Source organism: Heterocephalus glaber, unplaced genomic scaffold (genome assembly GCF_053883595.1).
Source record: "Heterocephalus glaber isolate CG9 unplaced genomic scaffold, H.glaber_assembly_v1.0 deba00000621, whole genome shotgun sequence".
Lineage (NCBI taxonomy): Eukaryota > Metazoa > Chordata > Mammalia > Rodentia > Bathyergidae > Heterocephalus > Heterocephalus glaber.
The window spans coordinates 21,212,085-21,230,313 of NW_028258153.1; the positions used below are offsets into that span (position 1 = coordinate 21,212,085).

At 38.6% G+C, this 18,229-nt stretch overlaps 1 protein-coding gene and 1 pseudogene across 1 annotated transcript in view; one reads left to right on the forward strand and one right to left on the reverse strand.

Moving 5' to 3' along the window:
- Positions 1 to 5,599: 5,599 nt before the first annotated feature.
- Cd28 (CD28 molecule) overlaps positions 5,600 to 18,229 on the reverse strand; it is a 30,417-nt gene continuing 17,787 nt past the window's right edge. Inside the window, exons 2-4 of the mRNA XM_087206263.1 lie at positions 17,120 to 17,473; positions 14,801 to 14,928; positions 5,600 to 8,213 (exon numbers count right to left, since the gene is read on the reverse strand). Coding sequence (XP_087062389.1) covers positions 8,085 to 8,213; positions 14,801 to 14,928; positions 17,120 to 17,473 — 611 coding nt within the window. The 3' untranslated portion in view covers positions 5,600 to 8,084. The remainder of the gene's footprint in view (positions 8,214 to 14,800; positions 14,929 to 17,119; positions 17,474 to 18,229) is intronic.
- LOC147829386 (U2 spliceosomal RNA) lies at positions 16,138 to 16,226 on the forward strand (annotated as a pseudogene).

Sequence of the window (18,229 nt, forward strand, 5' to 3'; positions counted from 1 at the left end):
CCCACAGTTCCCTCTGCTCATGGGCCACTGTCACTCTGAAAAATCTTCTCACGCTCTCACAGAGCCCTGTTCATCCTCAGTGATTACTGTTGGGAGCCTCTTGTTAAGTTAGGATAATGACACCCAAACCTTAGAAAAAGTGACCTAAGTCCAATCATGCCAGCACAGAGGGCCCCATAGTCCATTCTCTCCATGTCTCTTGTTATTTCCCTGCTTCATTACCAAATTATGATCTCATCAGTGGATTACTCAAATGATAAGTTAGGCCTCTGGATCCAATCACTTCCAAAAAGCCCATCAGTAGCCAAGTCTTCAACACAGTGAGCCCTGGGGAGAATATGTCATACCCACACCCTAACAAAGCCATGTACAGAGTCAGCATAAATCCATCTGGCAGAGGCTGTTCAATTACTGACCTCCTGGACCGTTGGCCCGATCATGTTAGTCATCTGACCTTTGGGAGGCAATCTTCTCCTGCTCCTGGCTGGCAGACCAGGATAAACGCTCCATTTGACCCTATTTTTAAATTGCCCAGATGGTGTGAATGGGTGAGTGGCTTGGGCGCCCCCATGTGCTGGGCTGTTTCCAGAAGAACTATTTTTACCCTGGGTGTAACCAGCAGCTGTAGATGGGACTGAGAGGCAGGGACAAGGGATGATGAAAGTCTGGTCAGTGCCTTTCTGATATGGGTAAAAACAATTTCACCAGTTCCCTGTGAAATCCTGAGCCTTAGTTTAGATTGGGGGGTGGAGTTACTCTTGATCATCTACAAAAATGGTGCCTCAGTGTAGACTGATACAATGAGATAGATTGAAAGTCAGGAAGCCAGTCCTGAGACAGCTGCTTCTGGTCTCCACTCCACCCACCCCAAGTTGCATTTGGGTGTGCTATATGCAGAAGAATTAGCAGGGAAATAGGTACTTCTCATTACATGGGACATAGCCATTTTCTCCCTGCCTACTTTAAATAAAAATTAACTTTGTTTCCTTAACTATTACAAGGACTTGATGCCTAGAGAGAGACAAAGGAACAAAGAGGACTTGAAAGAAGTATAACCACAATTCTCAAGATTTTTTAGGCTTTTAGCAATAATTTACAGAGGAATCTGCCATATTGAAACAGCTTTGTATTTCTTTTAACTTCCCATTTCTTCTTCCTAAAATGGCTTTCCCTTGGATGAAGTTCCTCTTCCTCTCCACCTCCTCCTCCTCCTCCTTCTTCTTCTTCCTCTTCCTCTTCCTCATTTATCTCTGTCCCCATTTCAAAACAGACACTTGACACCAGTCCCAAGAACTTTGCACACAAACAGCCTAGAAGGTCTGGAGCTGGAACACAGGACTGTAGCTAAAATTGTGGCTTAGTGAACTGCAGTCCACAGGCCAAATCTAGCCAACTGCTTGCCTTTGTCCACACCCCTTGAGCTTCAGAATAGATCTTTCCCTATAAATTGTTGGGGGGAAATCAAAGGAATAGTAATATTGCCTGACATGAAAATAATAAGAAATTAAAGTAACAATATCCATAAATAAAATTTATTGGAGTGTAAATAGCTCATTTGTCTACATACTGTCTATGGCTGTTTTCATGCTTCAGTGGCAGACTTTTGAGTAGTTGTGGAAAGACTATACAGTCACAAAGCCTACAATGTTGATCATCAGGCCAACATTTCAACTTCGTGGGGAAAGTTGCCAATTTCTGGTCTAAAACTTTAAAGATGTTAGACATGTTAAGTAAAGACATCTTAGAGAAATAAATTTCAGGCAAACCAAAAGGACAAAGGCTAACAAGTAACTACATTAAGACCCAAGTCTCACAATCAAGATTGAATAATTACCCTGAGAAGCAGAGTATAATGAGAAGAAAGGAGAGAGGAGAGGGGAGGAGAAGAGAGGAAAGGAGGGGAGAGAGAGAAAGAGAGAGAATATACTCTGTACACTTTATAAAAACAGAGACTAAACACATCTGCTTTGCCCACCACCACATCCTAAATACCTAGCCTACTTCTCAGGACTGGGGAGATGTTCATTAAAAAGTTGCTGAATGAATGAAGAGGAAGAGAGGAGGGACAAATGTTAAATAAGGAAGGCACGGGGTGGGAGTCAAAGAGGGCTCCCAGCAACAACCTCAAGTTGGTCTGCCCTGTGTAATACATCACAAGTTCCAAAAGTTAGTGAAAATCCCCACTTTGGAACCCAGCTTTTCAATGCTTCCCAAGAGACTGAGGAAAGTCTAAATAACTATGGCAACTTCCCTGATGTTTATTCTAGCCCACCTTTTCCGCACTTTTCCTCAATCAGCAGATGTTCATATACTTAGTCCAGAGACTCAATTCAGACATAGAAGTTAGCAAGCAGAAAACTGAATGTAAAGTGCATGAAATAAACAGCATCATTGTCACTATTGATCTTTGTTAACTGCCTCTTCTTTCCAGAGCCCCCAGGCCCACTCTCTGATCATCCCCTCTCTCTCTCTCTCTCTCTCTCTCTCTCTCTCTCTCTCTCTCTCTCTCCCTCCCTCCCCCTTGCAAGTGACACCCACACATATCCTTCAGTGTTGGCAGAGATGCTCACTCAGATAACAACTGGAGTTCATGCTGCACATTTTCATCTTCATGTGTCATCATCACCATGTAAAACCACAACTATAGGAAAACAAAGCTGTTTGCTGCTCTTCTGTTTCAACTGACATTTCCACCCAGCTCACAGTTTGTTCTTTGGAGACAGAGGAATTTAAATCTGTCGCTGAGATCTCTCTGCCCAACAAAGTCTAAGTAAAATCCAGCATGTCCTACCCTGACATCAATGCATCTTTCCACAGCTTCTTTTCCCCATGAATTTCCAGCACTCCTTACACTTTCACATACTTTAAACAGGCAAATAGAACAGGAAGATGGCCCTTCGGCAGCACATGTTTCGGCCCTCAGCATTGCCCCAAGAATAAAGTCAGCTTGGAAAAGATGATACATTCTTGTATCACCCAAATGTTATCCCAAGCAATTTTCGAGCATTAGGCTAATATTAACACCCTCAAATGAACAAAAAGCATGCTGAGAAAATATGCCTTTTCTGCTCTGAAGCCTTGGCCTGGGTTTCTAAGTACAGGGAGCCTGTGAATCTTTGAAGGGAAAGCACACCTCTGCAGTAGGATGCTAAATCAGAGGAAATAGAGAGGTTCAGTCCTTCAGCTGTATCCCTGAAGAACCAAACCATCGCCAGAAAGGCAAGCTTGCACCTCAGCTCAGGAAACGCAAATGTACATTAGAAATGCCAAGTCACCAAACAAGCCTCCAGTGTGGTTCCCGGGCCCTTTGCTGCTGCTTAGTGTGGTGGTCAGGCTCCCATCGAAATCAGGCGAGAAGTTTCTTTGACTTTTCTACTCATGATCTCTGTTCAGAGAAAATGAAAGAGGACAGAGGATGCTGCTTAAAGGAATCCATCTATTATCAGACTGGGGGGAAAAGTGAACTCAGTGTCATGGACAATGACACACTTCATATGGTTGTGTAGTAAAATTTAGTGGAAGGTCTGTTAGGTAAAGTTGTTTAATTTTCATTTTATTATGTTTTGAACTCATGTATCATGGAATTAGAACTTTTTACAGAACTAGCTTATACAATTTTATTGAAGAGATTTATTTAATGGCTGATTTTTTTTCTTTTCTGGTTTATTTTTTTTAAATCTATCCGTTCCCTTTCCAACTTTTTTGATGTGTCCTGTTGAACAATTCATGAGTGACTATCTGAGTTCAGTCTTTTTTGAGTAGTAGGAGACGTGTAAGTTCATCTTTTTCAAGTGTCAACCAAGGAAACAGGTCGCTATGTGAATTATCAGACAAACTATTATAGCTGCTGTTCAAGGGCCTTCCCTTTTCCACAGGATAATAGCAGTGTGTGAATGTATGTGGAGGAATTAATATAAGTCTGTTTAGAGTTTGCAACTTACTCCAAATGCCACATTTTGTTTGTTGTTATTCTCTTATTTTGAAACAATTGCAAGCTATTAGAGTGCTCAGTTATGACAGGAAAGTGACAGGCAAAGATTCTGATATTTTCTGTCCTCAGCAAGGCATTCATAGAATTTGTTGGGGTAAAATTATTCCATAGAAAAGAGAAGAAGTTCAGTAGTAGGATAAAATTTTAACTATAAAAACATTTTTGGAAGTCTTAGGCTAAAGACATGTTTAACACGTCATCAATAGTTCTCCATTAAGAGAGAAGTAAGGGTCTTCCACGGAAAACCAACTTACTTCTGACTGTGGTTCATTTAACATGACTTGTCAGGATGATTCCTAAACAGTATTAGTTTTTCATACCACACAAAAAATTTCTAAAATGTAAAGGAACTTGCATCTATCACATTTTCTTTCACCAAATTTGGTTATATATATACATATATATACATATATATATGTATATATATATATTTTACCTCACATCTCTCTAATAAGATGAATTGTTAGCCTTATTAACAGGAAAGTGGAAAATAGTACCAGCTCTCCATTAAACCATTAAGACTGACCATTAATTCATAAACCCAAGTGAACTTCATTTATTCAATCAATAAATATTTCCTGTATACCAGGCACTAATTGTAGGCACTAAAGTTGCAGCAATGAACAAAACAGATGGAGGTTTTTCCTTCATGAAGCTAAAGTTTGAGGAACAAATAAATAAGTAAAATACCTAGTATAACAGATGGCAAAATGCTATGGAGAAAAACAAGCAAAGAAAGCAGTCAGGGTGTGGAGAAAGTTAATTAGGGTAGAAGGTAACACTTGAGCCGGACCCTACGGAGGTCAGGAAGCAAGCCAGGTGGATATCTGGGAAGAACATTCCAGACAGAGATGATAGTATATGTAAAGGAGCTAAACCGGAAACATGTCTGTGGTGTTTTGAAGAGAAATATGCCAGAAAGCATGAGTCAACATACCTATGAGAGATACAGATTTTCTGAGCTTCAAAAGGCCTTGCAGATGCCACATACTCACTCAAGCAGGTCTTGAGATCATCCATGCCATTGTTGTTGGCCTAAGTTAATGGGAGGTTTGTGGCAGCAATGATCCTGGTTCTTCATTCATCATTGGCACCATCTCCAACCTCCAGCATGTAATTGAATTTCATACTTTGGGATCAGTCCCCAAACCTGCTGTAGTTCCCATCTGGCAGTAGAAAAGGCTGTAATGAGGGATCAGGCAGCCATTTGGCCATCAACATGCCTATTAAAATAGCGATGCACACTGATAACTTGTTTAGTTAACCTGAGGGAATGATGGATTCAAGACTGCTGTTCAAACTCTCTTGCAGCGCACCCACATTATACAGAACGCACAGGTAAACTCAGCTTGACATCTAAAAGAGGTAAATCATTGGTCTCATGAGAAATTGTGGCCAGAGCCAAACAAAATACCAGAAGTGTAGCTCTCTTGAGGTGAAATTAATATGTGAATGTCTAGCCTTAAAAAAAAAGACTAAATCAGACCTATAAAAGAATTTATCCCACACCTCTTTTAAATAGAAAGCATTCTCTAGATTCATTGCCAAAGTGATGCATATCTGCCCTGAAAGACGATATTAAAGTACAAATTTTAAAACAGACACATGATAGTCTAGTCGTTTTATCACTCAGTACACAGAATGTAATGTACATTTGGCTTCTTTAAATTGGCATACTCAGCCTCAAAAATGTAAGTTCACAATTCCAGGAATACCATTAATTATAAGACTCTTACAATAATAGCAGCAAATGACATTGTTTTCTTTATAATTACCATACCTGGAAATGTAAAAGCATTCAACTACTATTTTTAAATCATTTCTTGGTTCACATTAAAAGTGAAAATGGGCTTTCTTGTATACATTTCTACTTTGGTTCTGTTCAAAGTGAGTAAGAAAAATATCAAGTGTGATTCATCTTTGGCAAACCTACTTTTCCAGTTAGAAAACAAAACCTTTTATTACCAAAGATCAAATTTTTCCATTTAAAAATTATTTATTTGTCTCAGCCCTTTCTAAAACTTCCCAGCTCTATCATTTTCAACACAATCTGATGACTTGGATTGAAGAACTCTATGTGCCAAGAGGCTGGCCACCATCACAAATGCAAGTCTGTACTCAACAGTCCTTTGTCATCCAAGTATTTCTGAGTTTTACCTTCTTTGAATTAATTAAATTCATGGAATGGAAGTCCATTTAAAAATCAACCAGAGTATAATATTTCTTGTCTGGAACAAAAAGATTCCTCCCTGTTTCCTACTCTCCCACATTTTAAAAAAAATCTTAAAACCCTCTTATATACAAAAAGAGTAGAGTAGGGATGCCCTGTTTCTTCACAAGATAAAATAGTCTAAGAAACAGGAGATTGATGGAAATTAAAAGGTTCTTATTTTTTATAGCTCCTCGTAACTTTTAGTTTAAATTTGTGTCATAATTTCCTTCCCTTCTTAGGTCACTGTCCAGTTAAATTTATATATATATATATATATGAGTTAACATCATATGTTTTGGCATGGTACTAAATGTCAAGGACAAGTAATGAAAAGACAGACATAGTCATACCCTCATGGAGATTATAGAAGTAACAGACATTTGTGATCATAATCTCCAGTTTTGAGTTGAAAAACCAGTCTTGGATAAGCAGTGACTTGCCTGAGGCCATTCAATTAGTAATGGGATTTGAACCAGGGTTATCTGCCTCTAAAGCCCAGGCTCTTCTAATGCCCAGATAAACCAAAGTACTGAATAGATGGTAAAGGTTACAGAAGAGACATTTTCCAAGGTTCCCAGGCTTATTCCATCTGACCCAAATTGGAGGCAGGGAAATATCTATGGTCATTCCAGAGTTGAGCCTTGAAGAACCTCTTAAGAACTGTAAATTGTCTCCAAAAACACACTCCAAAATACCCTTCCATGTTGATGGACCTCAAGAGCATATGAGCAGCTAAGCCCACAGAGTTCTGTAACTCTGAATCCCAGAGCACATAAAGTCCCTGTGAAGGACTTCTCTCCAGGGATCCTCTTTCTGATGCCTTCCGGAAAACTTCCACCCAATGCCAGCCACTGCTTAGCACATAGCAAGAATTGTCTCACTTTCTTCCATTCTCTTCTCTTCAGAAAAAGCTTCTTGGAACTCATGAATGAATAAATGATAACATCCCCTTTCCACAGTATCACTGCATCTATCTCCTGGGGATGCTCTGTCACCATCCTGCCTCAGATCTCCACACAGACAATAAAGAGACCAGCTATGCAAAGTTGAAACTGGTATAGTTTGACTGGGATGAGTTTCATAGTACACAACTATTTTTAATACAAAGCAATCATTTCCTGACACATTCTCCATGATGTGGGAGGACTATTTCATCCTTTTGAAATCATGCTGTGAGCATTAACACTGAATTCCCATCAGAAGAAGTGAAGAAAGCAAGTTGGTTTGCTTAGCATTGCTTTGAGGGAATTCCATTGGTCAAAAATTATTAAATATGTCCAGAATTCTTCAAAGACAATGTCTACATCTCCCTAAACTGAGAGAAAAACAGCATTAAATGGGAAAGAAGTGGCTCATTGCATAAGTGGGAAACAGTGTTTTAATGGTTTTAAAATATTTAAGTATCCTTACCCTCTCCCTCATTCTAATCTATCCCTACCATAAACACACATTTAACAAAAGGGAATGATTTCTGTGGAAAGTATCCTAGATATCATACACTGCTTGACTGAGATATACAGGTGAGAGAAAGGAACGAAGCTCAGCCAGCAGCCTGGAAGCAGATTAAAAGACTAACAGAATCCACTCACTTTTTGTTTTCTACTCTAACTTCTCAACCAAGTCAATAAATATATGATAAATGTGAATTTAGGTCATGGCACTGCAAAATTTAGCCTGCCACAGGAAATTTCTTTAACTTCATTTCAAAGTCTCAAAATGATTCTTGATACTTGGTCTAGGGGCTCAGGAAAAATCGGCTTTCATGTCCAACAGGGGCCCATAGTGGCTGGCTACAGAGGAGGCAGTCATTTCCTATCCAGAGCAGTGGTGTTGAGCAGATGGAGGGGTGCCAGCCAGCTGGCTTCTGGATAGGCGTCCATGTCAGGAGCGGTAGGCGGCAAAGTCTCTTGCTGGGGCGTAGGGCTGGTAGTGCCTGCGGGTGGGCCCAAGCCTCCGGGGAGTCATGTTCATGTAGTCACTCTGAAGGAGCCTGGTCCTTTTGCTCTTTATCTGCAGGGAAGAGGAATGTCCATGTGAAAGGATATGGAGGAAGTCACGGGAGGAGTTCTAAGACTTTGGGGACAACTAATCAGAATATCAGCTGTGAAATGATACTGCACACTGGCATTTCTTGAATGTCCTAGACTTGGACTATGACTGACAGCTGGCTCTTGTAAATTAACTTGAAAAATCTTAGTCAAAGAAATATTTTAGAGAAACATACCCATGCAATACTCAATGCTGTCATTTGACCTGAATTCCAAAAGCATAACATACTCACTATTGTTATTTGAATATACAGGGAGGTTAAGTACTTCCATTGTAATCTTATATTGGTCATTTGCTTAACAAGCCATTTTTCCATAGCCAGCCAAAAAAGGACCTTCAACTCCTCCAGAGTCTGGAACAATCACAAATTCCTAACAGTGGAGTCCAAATCCATGAGAATTACTGTTCTGAACAATTAGCTGTGTTCCTATCCCTTATGTCAATGTAATCTTCAAAGACAATAATGTCGCCTATCTCCATCCGACCCCCCCACCCCCCAGGATGAATTTCTACCATGGGTAGGGAACTAGGAACAACCCTGAACCTGGAGCAAGAGTTACACTTACCATGAGTCTTGGCAAAGTTTTTGCTTGGGGCTAGAAACACCATTTCTGGATGAATGTGACAGTAAAACTTGCATGTTTGACAACAGACATGTAAAAATTCTAAAAATAGCCATCTGGATTTTTGGATTCAGAATTCTCTATTATGGAAAAAAAAAGTGCCTATTTCCTGGCACATAGGCTTGATACAATGAGTATGTAGATACCCTGGACATGCATGACACAAATTCCTGAAGAAATTAATGAATGAACGACTTCAGGCCTGGCCTCATTTCCGTTCACTCCGGCATGAGCCCGTCTCAACTTCCTTGTCAAAGGAGCAGGATTAAGTGTCCCCCCAGAAGGGACTTAAAAACACTGATCTCCTACCTCAAAGAACTAGGGCTAGAGGTCCCATTTGACCTAGTATTCCCCTGCTGGGCATCTTCCCAAAAGAATTAAAAGAATCATACCACAGTGATATATGTGCACCTATGTTTACAGCAGCACAGTTCGTAATAGCTAAAACTTGGGAACAGCCCAAGTGCCCATCAACTTGAAACTGGATAAAGATGTGGTTTTTTAATAAAATGGAGTACTACTCAGCCATAAAGAATGGGAAACTAGAGACATTTATAGCTAAATGGATGCATATTGAGGCCATACTCAAGTGAAATAAATAGGACACACATGTGTAAATACTGAATAGTTTCTCTAGTGTGAGAAACTGAAAGTGTAAATAAGGATTAAAATGCTTAAAATGAATAATTGATAATTTGAAATAGGAAGAAAAGGTCCAAAGGGATAGGAGTGGTGGGAGGGGAAGGGGAAAGGAAAGAAGGGAAAGGAAAATTTATGAGAAAAGGAAAAAAATGGAAACGAAGTCTATATAAATAGGGAAGGGTGGAGGGGTGAAGGGCGCATGGGTAATGGGGAAAAAATAAGAACCAAGATACATCATGTACAGGTACAAGCACCCAATGATAAATGTAAACGTATTGTATACCTAAAATGTACCAATAAAAGAATTTAAGGGAAAAAAACCCACTGATCTCCAAGTTACTAAATGCAAGTAACATATTTTTAGTCTTTATCTTATGGAATTCTAAGCAGCAATCTACACAGTTGGAAACCTTCCATATCCACAGGTTCTTCATCTACAGATTAAACCAACTGCAGAAGGAAAACTTTCAAAAAAATATTTTTTTAATTATTGCTCCTTAAACAATACAACTATTTACATAGTGTTTACATTATATTAGGGTATAATAAGTAATCTGGAGATTATTTAAAGTATGTGTAACTATCACATCATTCTATATAGGTAACTTGAGCATCCATGAGGTTTGATATATGAGAGAGTCCCAGAACCAATCCCATCTAATACTGAGGAGGACTTTACTGTCAGTTGCTCCCTCCTTTTGCAACACTCTTTCTCTTGGTCTTCTGCAGCATCTTGATTTTCATCCTTTCTCTCTGGACACTCCCTTCTTTTACAAGCTCATCCTTCTCTAGCTGTTCAATGTTAGGATTTCTCACAACTTGGTCCTTGACCTTCTCCTGCACTGTATTCTCTCTTCCTAGACAATCTCATCCATAATCTCAGATTACTACCTATTCTTCTAGACTAGACCTCAATAACATTTGGCACTCAAAATGTCTAATTTGAAACTCAAGATATTCCCCTGGGAATCTGCTTCTCTCTCTCAGTGTTTCTCATAACAGTAACTGAAACTATCATGTATACAGTTGCCCAAGATGACCTTCAAAGCCTCGTCCGTGACATCTTGAGCTCTTTTATCAACCCTGTCTCAGGGAACAGGTGGCAAAGTTTGAAGACATTTTTTGGTTGTCACAACAAAAAGAGATGCTACTGTCACCTAGTGAGTAGAGCCAGAGATGCTGCTAAGCACGCTCCTGTCCACACGGCAGTCTCTACTACATCAAACTATCAAGGGCAAAATGTCAATAGTGCCAATACCAGAAAATTCCAAGTTAAACAGTCTGATCATGAAAAATAATTGGATGAAAAGAAAGCAATTGATACAGAATATATCATGATATTAATACTGCTTGACCCTCTTGGCCTAAACCCAAAGATGACTGATGATTTGAACCTAGACACCTAAAAGGATGGTGTTCCATCCACAGATGTAAAGCAAGACAGTGGTAGTAGTAAGAAGAGTAGATTTGAATAGCTATAAATTTAGCCTCAGTAATTTTGGATTTGAGATAATAGATGGATTATCTTCCTTGAACTAAAAAAAATAAAGGATAGCAATATTCACACATAATTGAGGAAATCATTGAGATAGAGATATTCATAGAAACCAAGAATATGGATGATGCTGCTCTTCAAATACCTTGGTTCTACATTTCTTATATAAGTAAAAGACTAGAACTCCTTGGGAATAGGGTTGTAGCATGGCATTGGTGAGGCCAAAGAAATGTGTTCCCCCAAATAAATATAGAAGACAATACCTTAGGAAGCATTTTTAGTGCTTTGAAACATTTACTCCAACGCTCAGGAATCCCTTTGCAAAATCTCTAAGTGACAGATCTTGCCTCTGGCCACTCAAACAAGACTATAGCTGGTAGAGGGGCCCCACTAATAAAGATGTTTTGACTCTGGGCTATTCTAGATCCCATATAAAGGTGATGAAAGATCCACTGCAGTCAGCTCCCATGCTTACCCCCACACTGTTATTAGATGGTAGATTTAGCTAGCTTCACTTTGACTCTAAACACAACAGTAGGATGAAAATGGCACGTGCATGCTGAGAATGTTATTAGTGTCCATGTGCATCTAGTATATGCACGTAAGTGTGCACAGAGTAAAAACTTTGTGTCCATGTGTCTATATTGTCTAGCCCACCTCTTTACCAGTCAACATCTATTAAAGGTATGTGATTGCAAGACCACTTCTCCTTTTCCCTTCCTTCCAACTCTTCCTTACCCACTTGTTTCCTGGGAGCTGCAGCAGCACACAGGGCATATGTAAAGCAACAAACTGAAATGTTTGGTCTTCAAGAATCTGCTGGATTTAAAGACAGATACTGCCTGTGCACACACTATCTGCTTCCCCACATTGCAGTCTACAGGGAGAAAGAAGACAATATTTTTTTAAAGGTTCCTTTAGACTGAGAAAGGGAACGGGTTTATAAGCTCAGCTGAGTGAATGGAGAACTGACTGAGAATAACAGGTGCTAGTTTATGGCAGCCTGACCAAGAGAAGCTTTTTATTTACTCAAATGTCTTCATCAGGTCAAGAACAGAGATAGAATCTACAGCTGCTCCCAGAAACCCACTCAGTCTAAAACTGCCTCCAGTAGCACATCCCAGGCCCTCAAGAAGTTCCAGAAAATAGCAATTTACACCTAGGCAAATAAACACCAGCCAAAAATAGGATCCCAGAAAATTACCCAGGTAATGGCTAAACTCTAGGAATGTTTACTGGCCTAGGGAACCTAACTTATCAAGGTTCCTGTTGTTTAGACAGGAAAAGATGAGCCCAGGGTAAAGCTGCTGTACTAATCTATGAAATGCAAATGTATTTTTATTTATACACTTTGCTCAGAGAATACAAAGACCTAGATTTCTCATTAAAATGCAGGATGTTCTTGTTAGATTACTGACTACAAGAGCCCTCAGATAACAAGACCTGCCAAGCACTGATATTGCCCAGTCCCAGGGAGCTTATGAGACAGACCAAAATGTTTTCTTAAGACAAAGCAAGATGAATCTAACAAGAATTAGTAGTGCTGCCAAAGAAAAATAATAGCATCTATGATATGTTTGAGTTGAAAGGGAGAAGCTTCTTTTGTGTGATTCCAATTGCTCAGCAAATTAGTGCCTCATTTTAACAACTGACGTTCTAATGCATATTTACAGTAAGTTCTAGGTGATGAGTAGTGTCCTTTGGCTACTGAAAGTTGCAGCAGTTTCCAAAACTACTTCCTGCAATGCTAAAAAATTAATTTGACATAGATCAGCATATTAGAGGTGCACCTTTCCTGGAAAGGTACTCAAAGGGCCATTGCACCTGGCCTTTAAGTTAGGAAGTTAAGATTCCCAAGGAGGAGATTGAAAAGTCATATAACAAGTGTTAAAGCAAAAGGCCAGGGATTATGAAAAAAAGAACTAAAAATTCTAAAATTTCAGCTTGGTACAGTGGCACATGCCTACAATCTCAGCACTAAGGGAGGCAAGTAGGAAGACTGAAAGTTCGAGTCCTTTCTAGGCCACTTAGCAAAACCCTATCTCAAAATAAAAAGGGCTGAGATGTAGCTCAATAATAGAACATCCCTGGGTTTAACTCCTAGTACTGAAAAAATTCTAAAATCATTGGCAACTACCAAAGAGGATCAAAGCTGGAATTTACCTGGGACGAAGACTCCAAGTTTCAGAAAGATGAAAGTACTTAACTAATATTAGAGGCAGAGCTTAGTCAATATCTTTTCATACTAAACCCCTCTCCCTCCATCAGAATTGGGCAACTTGCAGAAGCCCTGCCAGGCAAATTCTCAGATTGATATCTAGTATAAAAAAAATCATCAAGAACAAGCAACCACTCTGTTCCCTGCCTGGCAGAAGGTATAGGTTAGGCAACAGGCAGCCTGACAAATGTCCATCTGCCCCTCAGGGTCTTCTAAAATGTAAGGAGCAGATGGGACAACCAAGAGACAAACTTTGGTAATAAGCCAACAAGAATTTAGATGAATCTAAGGTGGGGTGATAGCATGACTATGAATCCAAGACTGTCCCCTGCACCAAGGCTACATAGTACATAGGATGCTTCACATGGTATTGCCTCCTGAAATCACTGACCATCTGTGGCTTAGTTAAATATAAGAATTGTGCCTTAGTAGTGAGTATCATACTTCAAGCAGGCTTATTTAAGTCCTTAATTTGGCTTGCATGTGGGTTATCCATTTATCAATCTATTAAGCATTCATTAAGTGCCAAACATACTTAACACTAAATAGCTTGAGAATAACAATCGAAATAGTTCTTTCTCCTTGAGAAGCAAACATTTCTCATTGAAGAAGTTACTCATACACACCTAACTTCTAGAAACAATTCAAAGACAACATGGAAGCAATATGTGAGGTATTCTGTACCACACTGTGTACAATAACAAAGAGGTTTCTAAGGAAAAAAATTCTTACTAATGAGGTCCCTTCTTAACAGTGGGTATGTTTGGGGCCAGGGATTTAGCTCAGTGGTTCCGCTGCCTGCCTTGCAAGCACAAGGTCCCAAGTTCTATCTCTGGTACAAAAAAAAAAAAACAGAAAGAAAAAAAAACAGTGAGTATGTTTATCAGAATGTGTTCAAATCTGGGCCAAAAGTTCAACATTGAGGAAAGTAAAGAAAATTACATTAAGTTCATTGTATGAGCATTTGCAAAAACTAGCAAACTCAAACTCAGTAGTGAGATCTCAGAAAAGTCTAACTCCTGCTATAGTTTCATAATGACACCACCCTCCGCAGCCTCATACAATCCAACTGCTTCAGAGGAGACAAAAATTATGACTGAGATAAACAGATATAGTTTCTTCTAGGTTTGAGTATACAATTTCAGTAGCCGAGTTTCTCATGAGTTTTGACCCTGAACCAAAGCTGTTCATAGTGTTCAACTGCCTACCTTCCTGAGTTGCCTAAATTTTTATACCTTTGCATGCATTTGTTTGTGTGCCATAATTATGTTAAAAAGTGGGAAGAAGAAAGGTAACAGTCTTTTATACCCTCATCCTAATTTGACCATTCAGCCTCTTATTTTGTTTGGCCACCTACTCAGTGCCTTCTGGAAAGTGGAACTCACATCAGGTTTTTACTTCAGATAAAGCGGAACAGACTGAAAGACAGTCTACTCAATCCTGGCAGGGCAAATAAAATAATAGTAATCACGTGTTAAACAGAAAACAAACCACCCAGGCAAAATTCTTGATTTGTTCAGATTGCATGTCCAGTGGAAATGTTACATGAAAACAGCGCTGTTTCTCTTACCCAATACAAATAAAAGGCCATTGTTACTACCACACTATAGAAAGCCACGACTCCTCCAACCACTACCACTGTCCAAAAGGGCTTAGATTCAGGACACAGGCGAACACAAGGATGCGGATGGTGCCTCTCTGAAAAATAGAAGGGAATGGAATAAATGGTAAGGGAAAGGCTGTTAAGCACATTTTCCTCCTGAACATCAGAGAACAATGGTAAAGAAATAAAAATATGCAAATTTCATTAGTTTATCATGTATAGACTTGTTCTTTGAGGCTTATCCATCCCTACCACTGACAATGATCTTTTAAAACCATTGCTTCAAGGGGGTACACCCCTAGAGTTGCATTCCCCTGACTTTGTTGAACTCATTGTGTTTAAAATAGAGACTTCCTCAGGCCTTAACCTAACCCCACTATCTTCCCTTATCAGAAGATCCTAAAGTATATCTTTGAAAGGAGTTAAATGATGTACATGTTTTAAGCTTTAAGAAAATCATCTATGTTCTATGACAGAACACTGGGCTAGTAATCAGAAGACAAATGTCTAGCTCCAACTCTAACAGGTTATATAATGACAGAAAAGTCACTTTATGTCTTTGGGTATCACAAAGGGTATGGGAAGAAACCTAAAGAGTTCTATGCAAAAATCAGATAAAATTGTAACTACAAAGAACACCAAAAGAAAAGAAAATTCTGTAGTCCATTAATTTCTAATCTTAGAGGCCCATCAAAATTATCTGAGGAAGTCTGAAAATATAACAATATCCAGTGCCCCTTCCTCAATATACATTAATTACATCAAAATGTCAAGGTTGAGCACAAGCATCAGTTTTTTTCTTAAGCCTACATACATTTTATAATATGAAAAAAGAACTGATAATTACTGAGTCCAGGATCACTGATATTCCTTCCAGTTGTAATGTAAATGATATACTGTGTGCATATGCATATATTATAAAATACTATCCAAAAGTATTATATTATGTATATGGGAAAATGTTTTACTCTTAGCTTACAAAATTAAATGTTTTTAGGCTTTGACTTTATCTAACCAAAATATTCTGCCTGGACATCATAGATATTAGAAGTCTGAATAGGACTTGGCAAGAAAAATATTCTTTCATTAATTTCCTCTATTTCACATTATTTAGCTTTTGGTGTTTTTCCAGCACAGCTCTGTTCTGGCATAGGAGGAAAATATGTATTAGAATTATGCTAGTATTAAATATAAAATCTAGCATCATTTCTTATTTATCATTATACAAGAAAGAAAAGCTGCAGTATATTCACAAAGTGTACCAGAAAATCTATGTGACCTCTCTCATTTGTAAGTGTTGACCCATTGCTTCTTGGCCTTTTGGCTAAGATCAAGTGTAGTATCTGTAAGTGTTGACCCAGTAAGCTGTATTCTTCTGAGCTTAGGAATCTTAGAATATTTCTCCCCAATGTTTTCAGATGACAAAAGCTCAACATCAACTCCAATCATTCATGAATACTATTTAATAATATTGAGTTTGGTCTCATAAAAAAGTTGAGCAACTTATCTAAAATCACTGAGCTGTTTAATAGCAAATGTCATTTCCCTGGTGTTTAGTCCAGCACCCTTAGTATGTTTCAGGAAATGGAAAGGTAAATAACAGACCAAAGACACAGAGCACAAAAAGAGAATTAACTTGAAATATGACTCATTCTTTGAGTCCTGATCCATTGGACCTAGCTGCTTTTTGAAGGGCACCTGGGCTTGCATTTTAATGCAAACTTTTTTCTGCAATGACCTACTTGAATTAAGAATAATCTTATGTTATCTATTCCTATAGACTGACTGTAACTGCATCTCTCACTCTCCCACTGGATGTCAGTGAGAAAAGTAAAGATATTCAAAATATAACTTTGAAGCCAGGCATGGCAGTGCATGCCTGCAATCCCAGCAATCTGGGAGGCTGAGACAGGAGGATCACAAGTTTACACCCAGCCTGCGCAACTTAGCAATTTAATGAGACCTTGTCTCAAAACTTTTTTTAAAAGGCTGAAAGTGTAGCTCAGTGCAAAGGCTTTGTGTTCAATTCCTAGTACCACAGTAAAAAATTTGAATATATATATATATATATACACATACATATACATAAATATATCTTCGAATCTTTTACTTTGAATTTTATCTAAAGTACATGAAAACATTTTTTGATATCATGATTTGATATGTCTCTATTAGTATGAAATCCCTTGAGACCATTGCAGCTTTACAGTGGTCCTGGCCTAGTTTTCAGAGCTGCAGCTGAAAACCATGGTGTTGAGGTGGTACAAGGGTAAAGTTGCACGTTACCTATCACATGGATAATGGTTCCATTGCTCTTCTCATCTAGGTAAGGAGGAGGATACATGACCTCAATTTTGCAGAAGTAAATATCTGTTTGGTTAACGAACAAATTCCGGAGGTAGAAAGTCACTGTTTCGTTGTCCAAATTCCCATCACAGTTGAACCCTGTATTTGAGTGAAACTGAAGTGGATGGGAGAAATTCCCATTCACGACACAGACTTCCACAGCGCTATCCACACCCTTGTACAGGGATGCCCGGAACTCCTTTGAGAAAAGGTTGTAGGTGTACTTGCAGCTAAGGTTGACCTCATTGTCATACACCACAAGCATGGGTGACTGCTTCACCAATATCTTGTTTTCTGGGGAGAAAAAGCATTAAAACAGGATGATAAGAATCATTTTTTCCTGATACAGTCATTAACCAAACAAATAGACCTCCAGCAAAGCCTTTCTTTTTTATATTTTCACCTTCCTTTGAATGGAACAATAGAACATATTTTCACCTGAAGGCAAAATGTGACTTTCTGTTGACAGTGAGCACCACAGCTATGCACTCAGAATTTTTGAATCCATATTAAGATTCCTAAGATGTTGATCATGCACTGATTTCCTGATTTAGCGATGTACTTGGAATAACTTTAAAGCCTGACACAGACATACAAATAGATTTGTTTTTAAGTAGTGAGACAGTTTTTTTGTTTGTGAAGGAATTAAAAATTTTTTCTGACAAAATAGATTTTATTTTTTTAAATTAATTTTATTGGTACATTTTAGGTATACAATATAATGACATTCATCTTTGGAAATTTGCACATTTACATAACGTCTCTTGGTTCTTATTTTTTCCCCCTTCCCCTGCCCTCCCTTCAATCCCTCCATCCCTCCCTAAGGAATTAAAGGATTAAATTCCCATTAAGGAATTTAAAAATTTTGAAACATTTTGACTTTTTATTGGCTATTCCAAGAGTGGCTAAAAAGGTAAGAAAAAATGTAAATCAAAGAATTCGCTCTTATTTCTCTTCTATAGCAAATTCAGAGAACAGCCTCCTCAATAAATTTATATATACTCTTAAATCTCAGAGGATGGAACCATGAGAGTTATCTCTCTAGTCAAC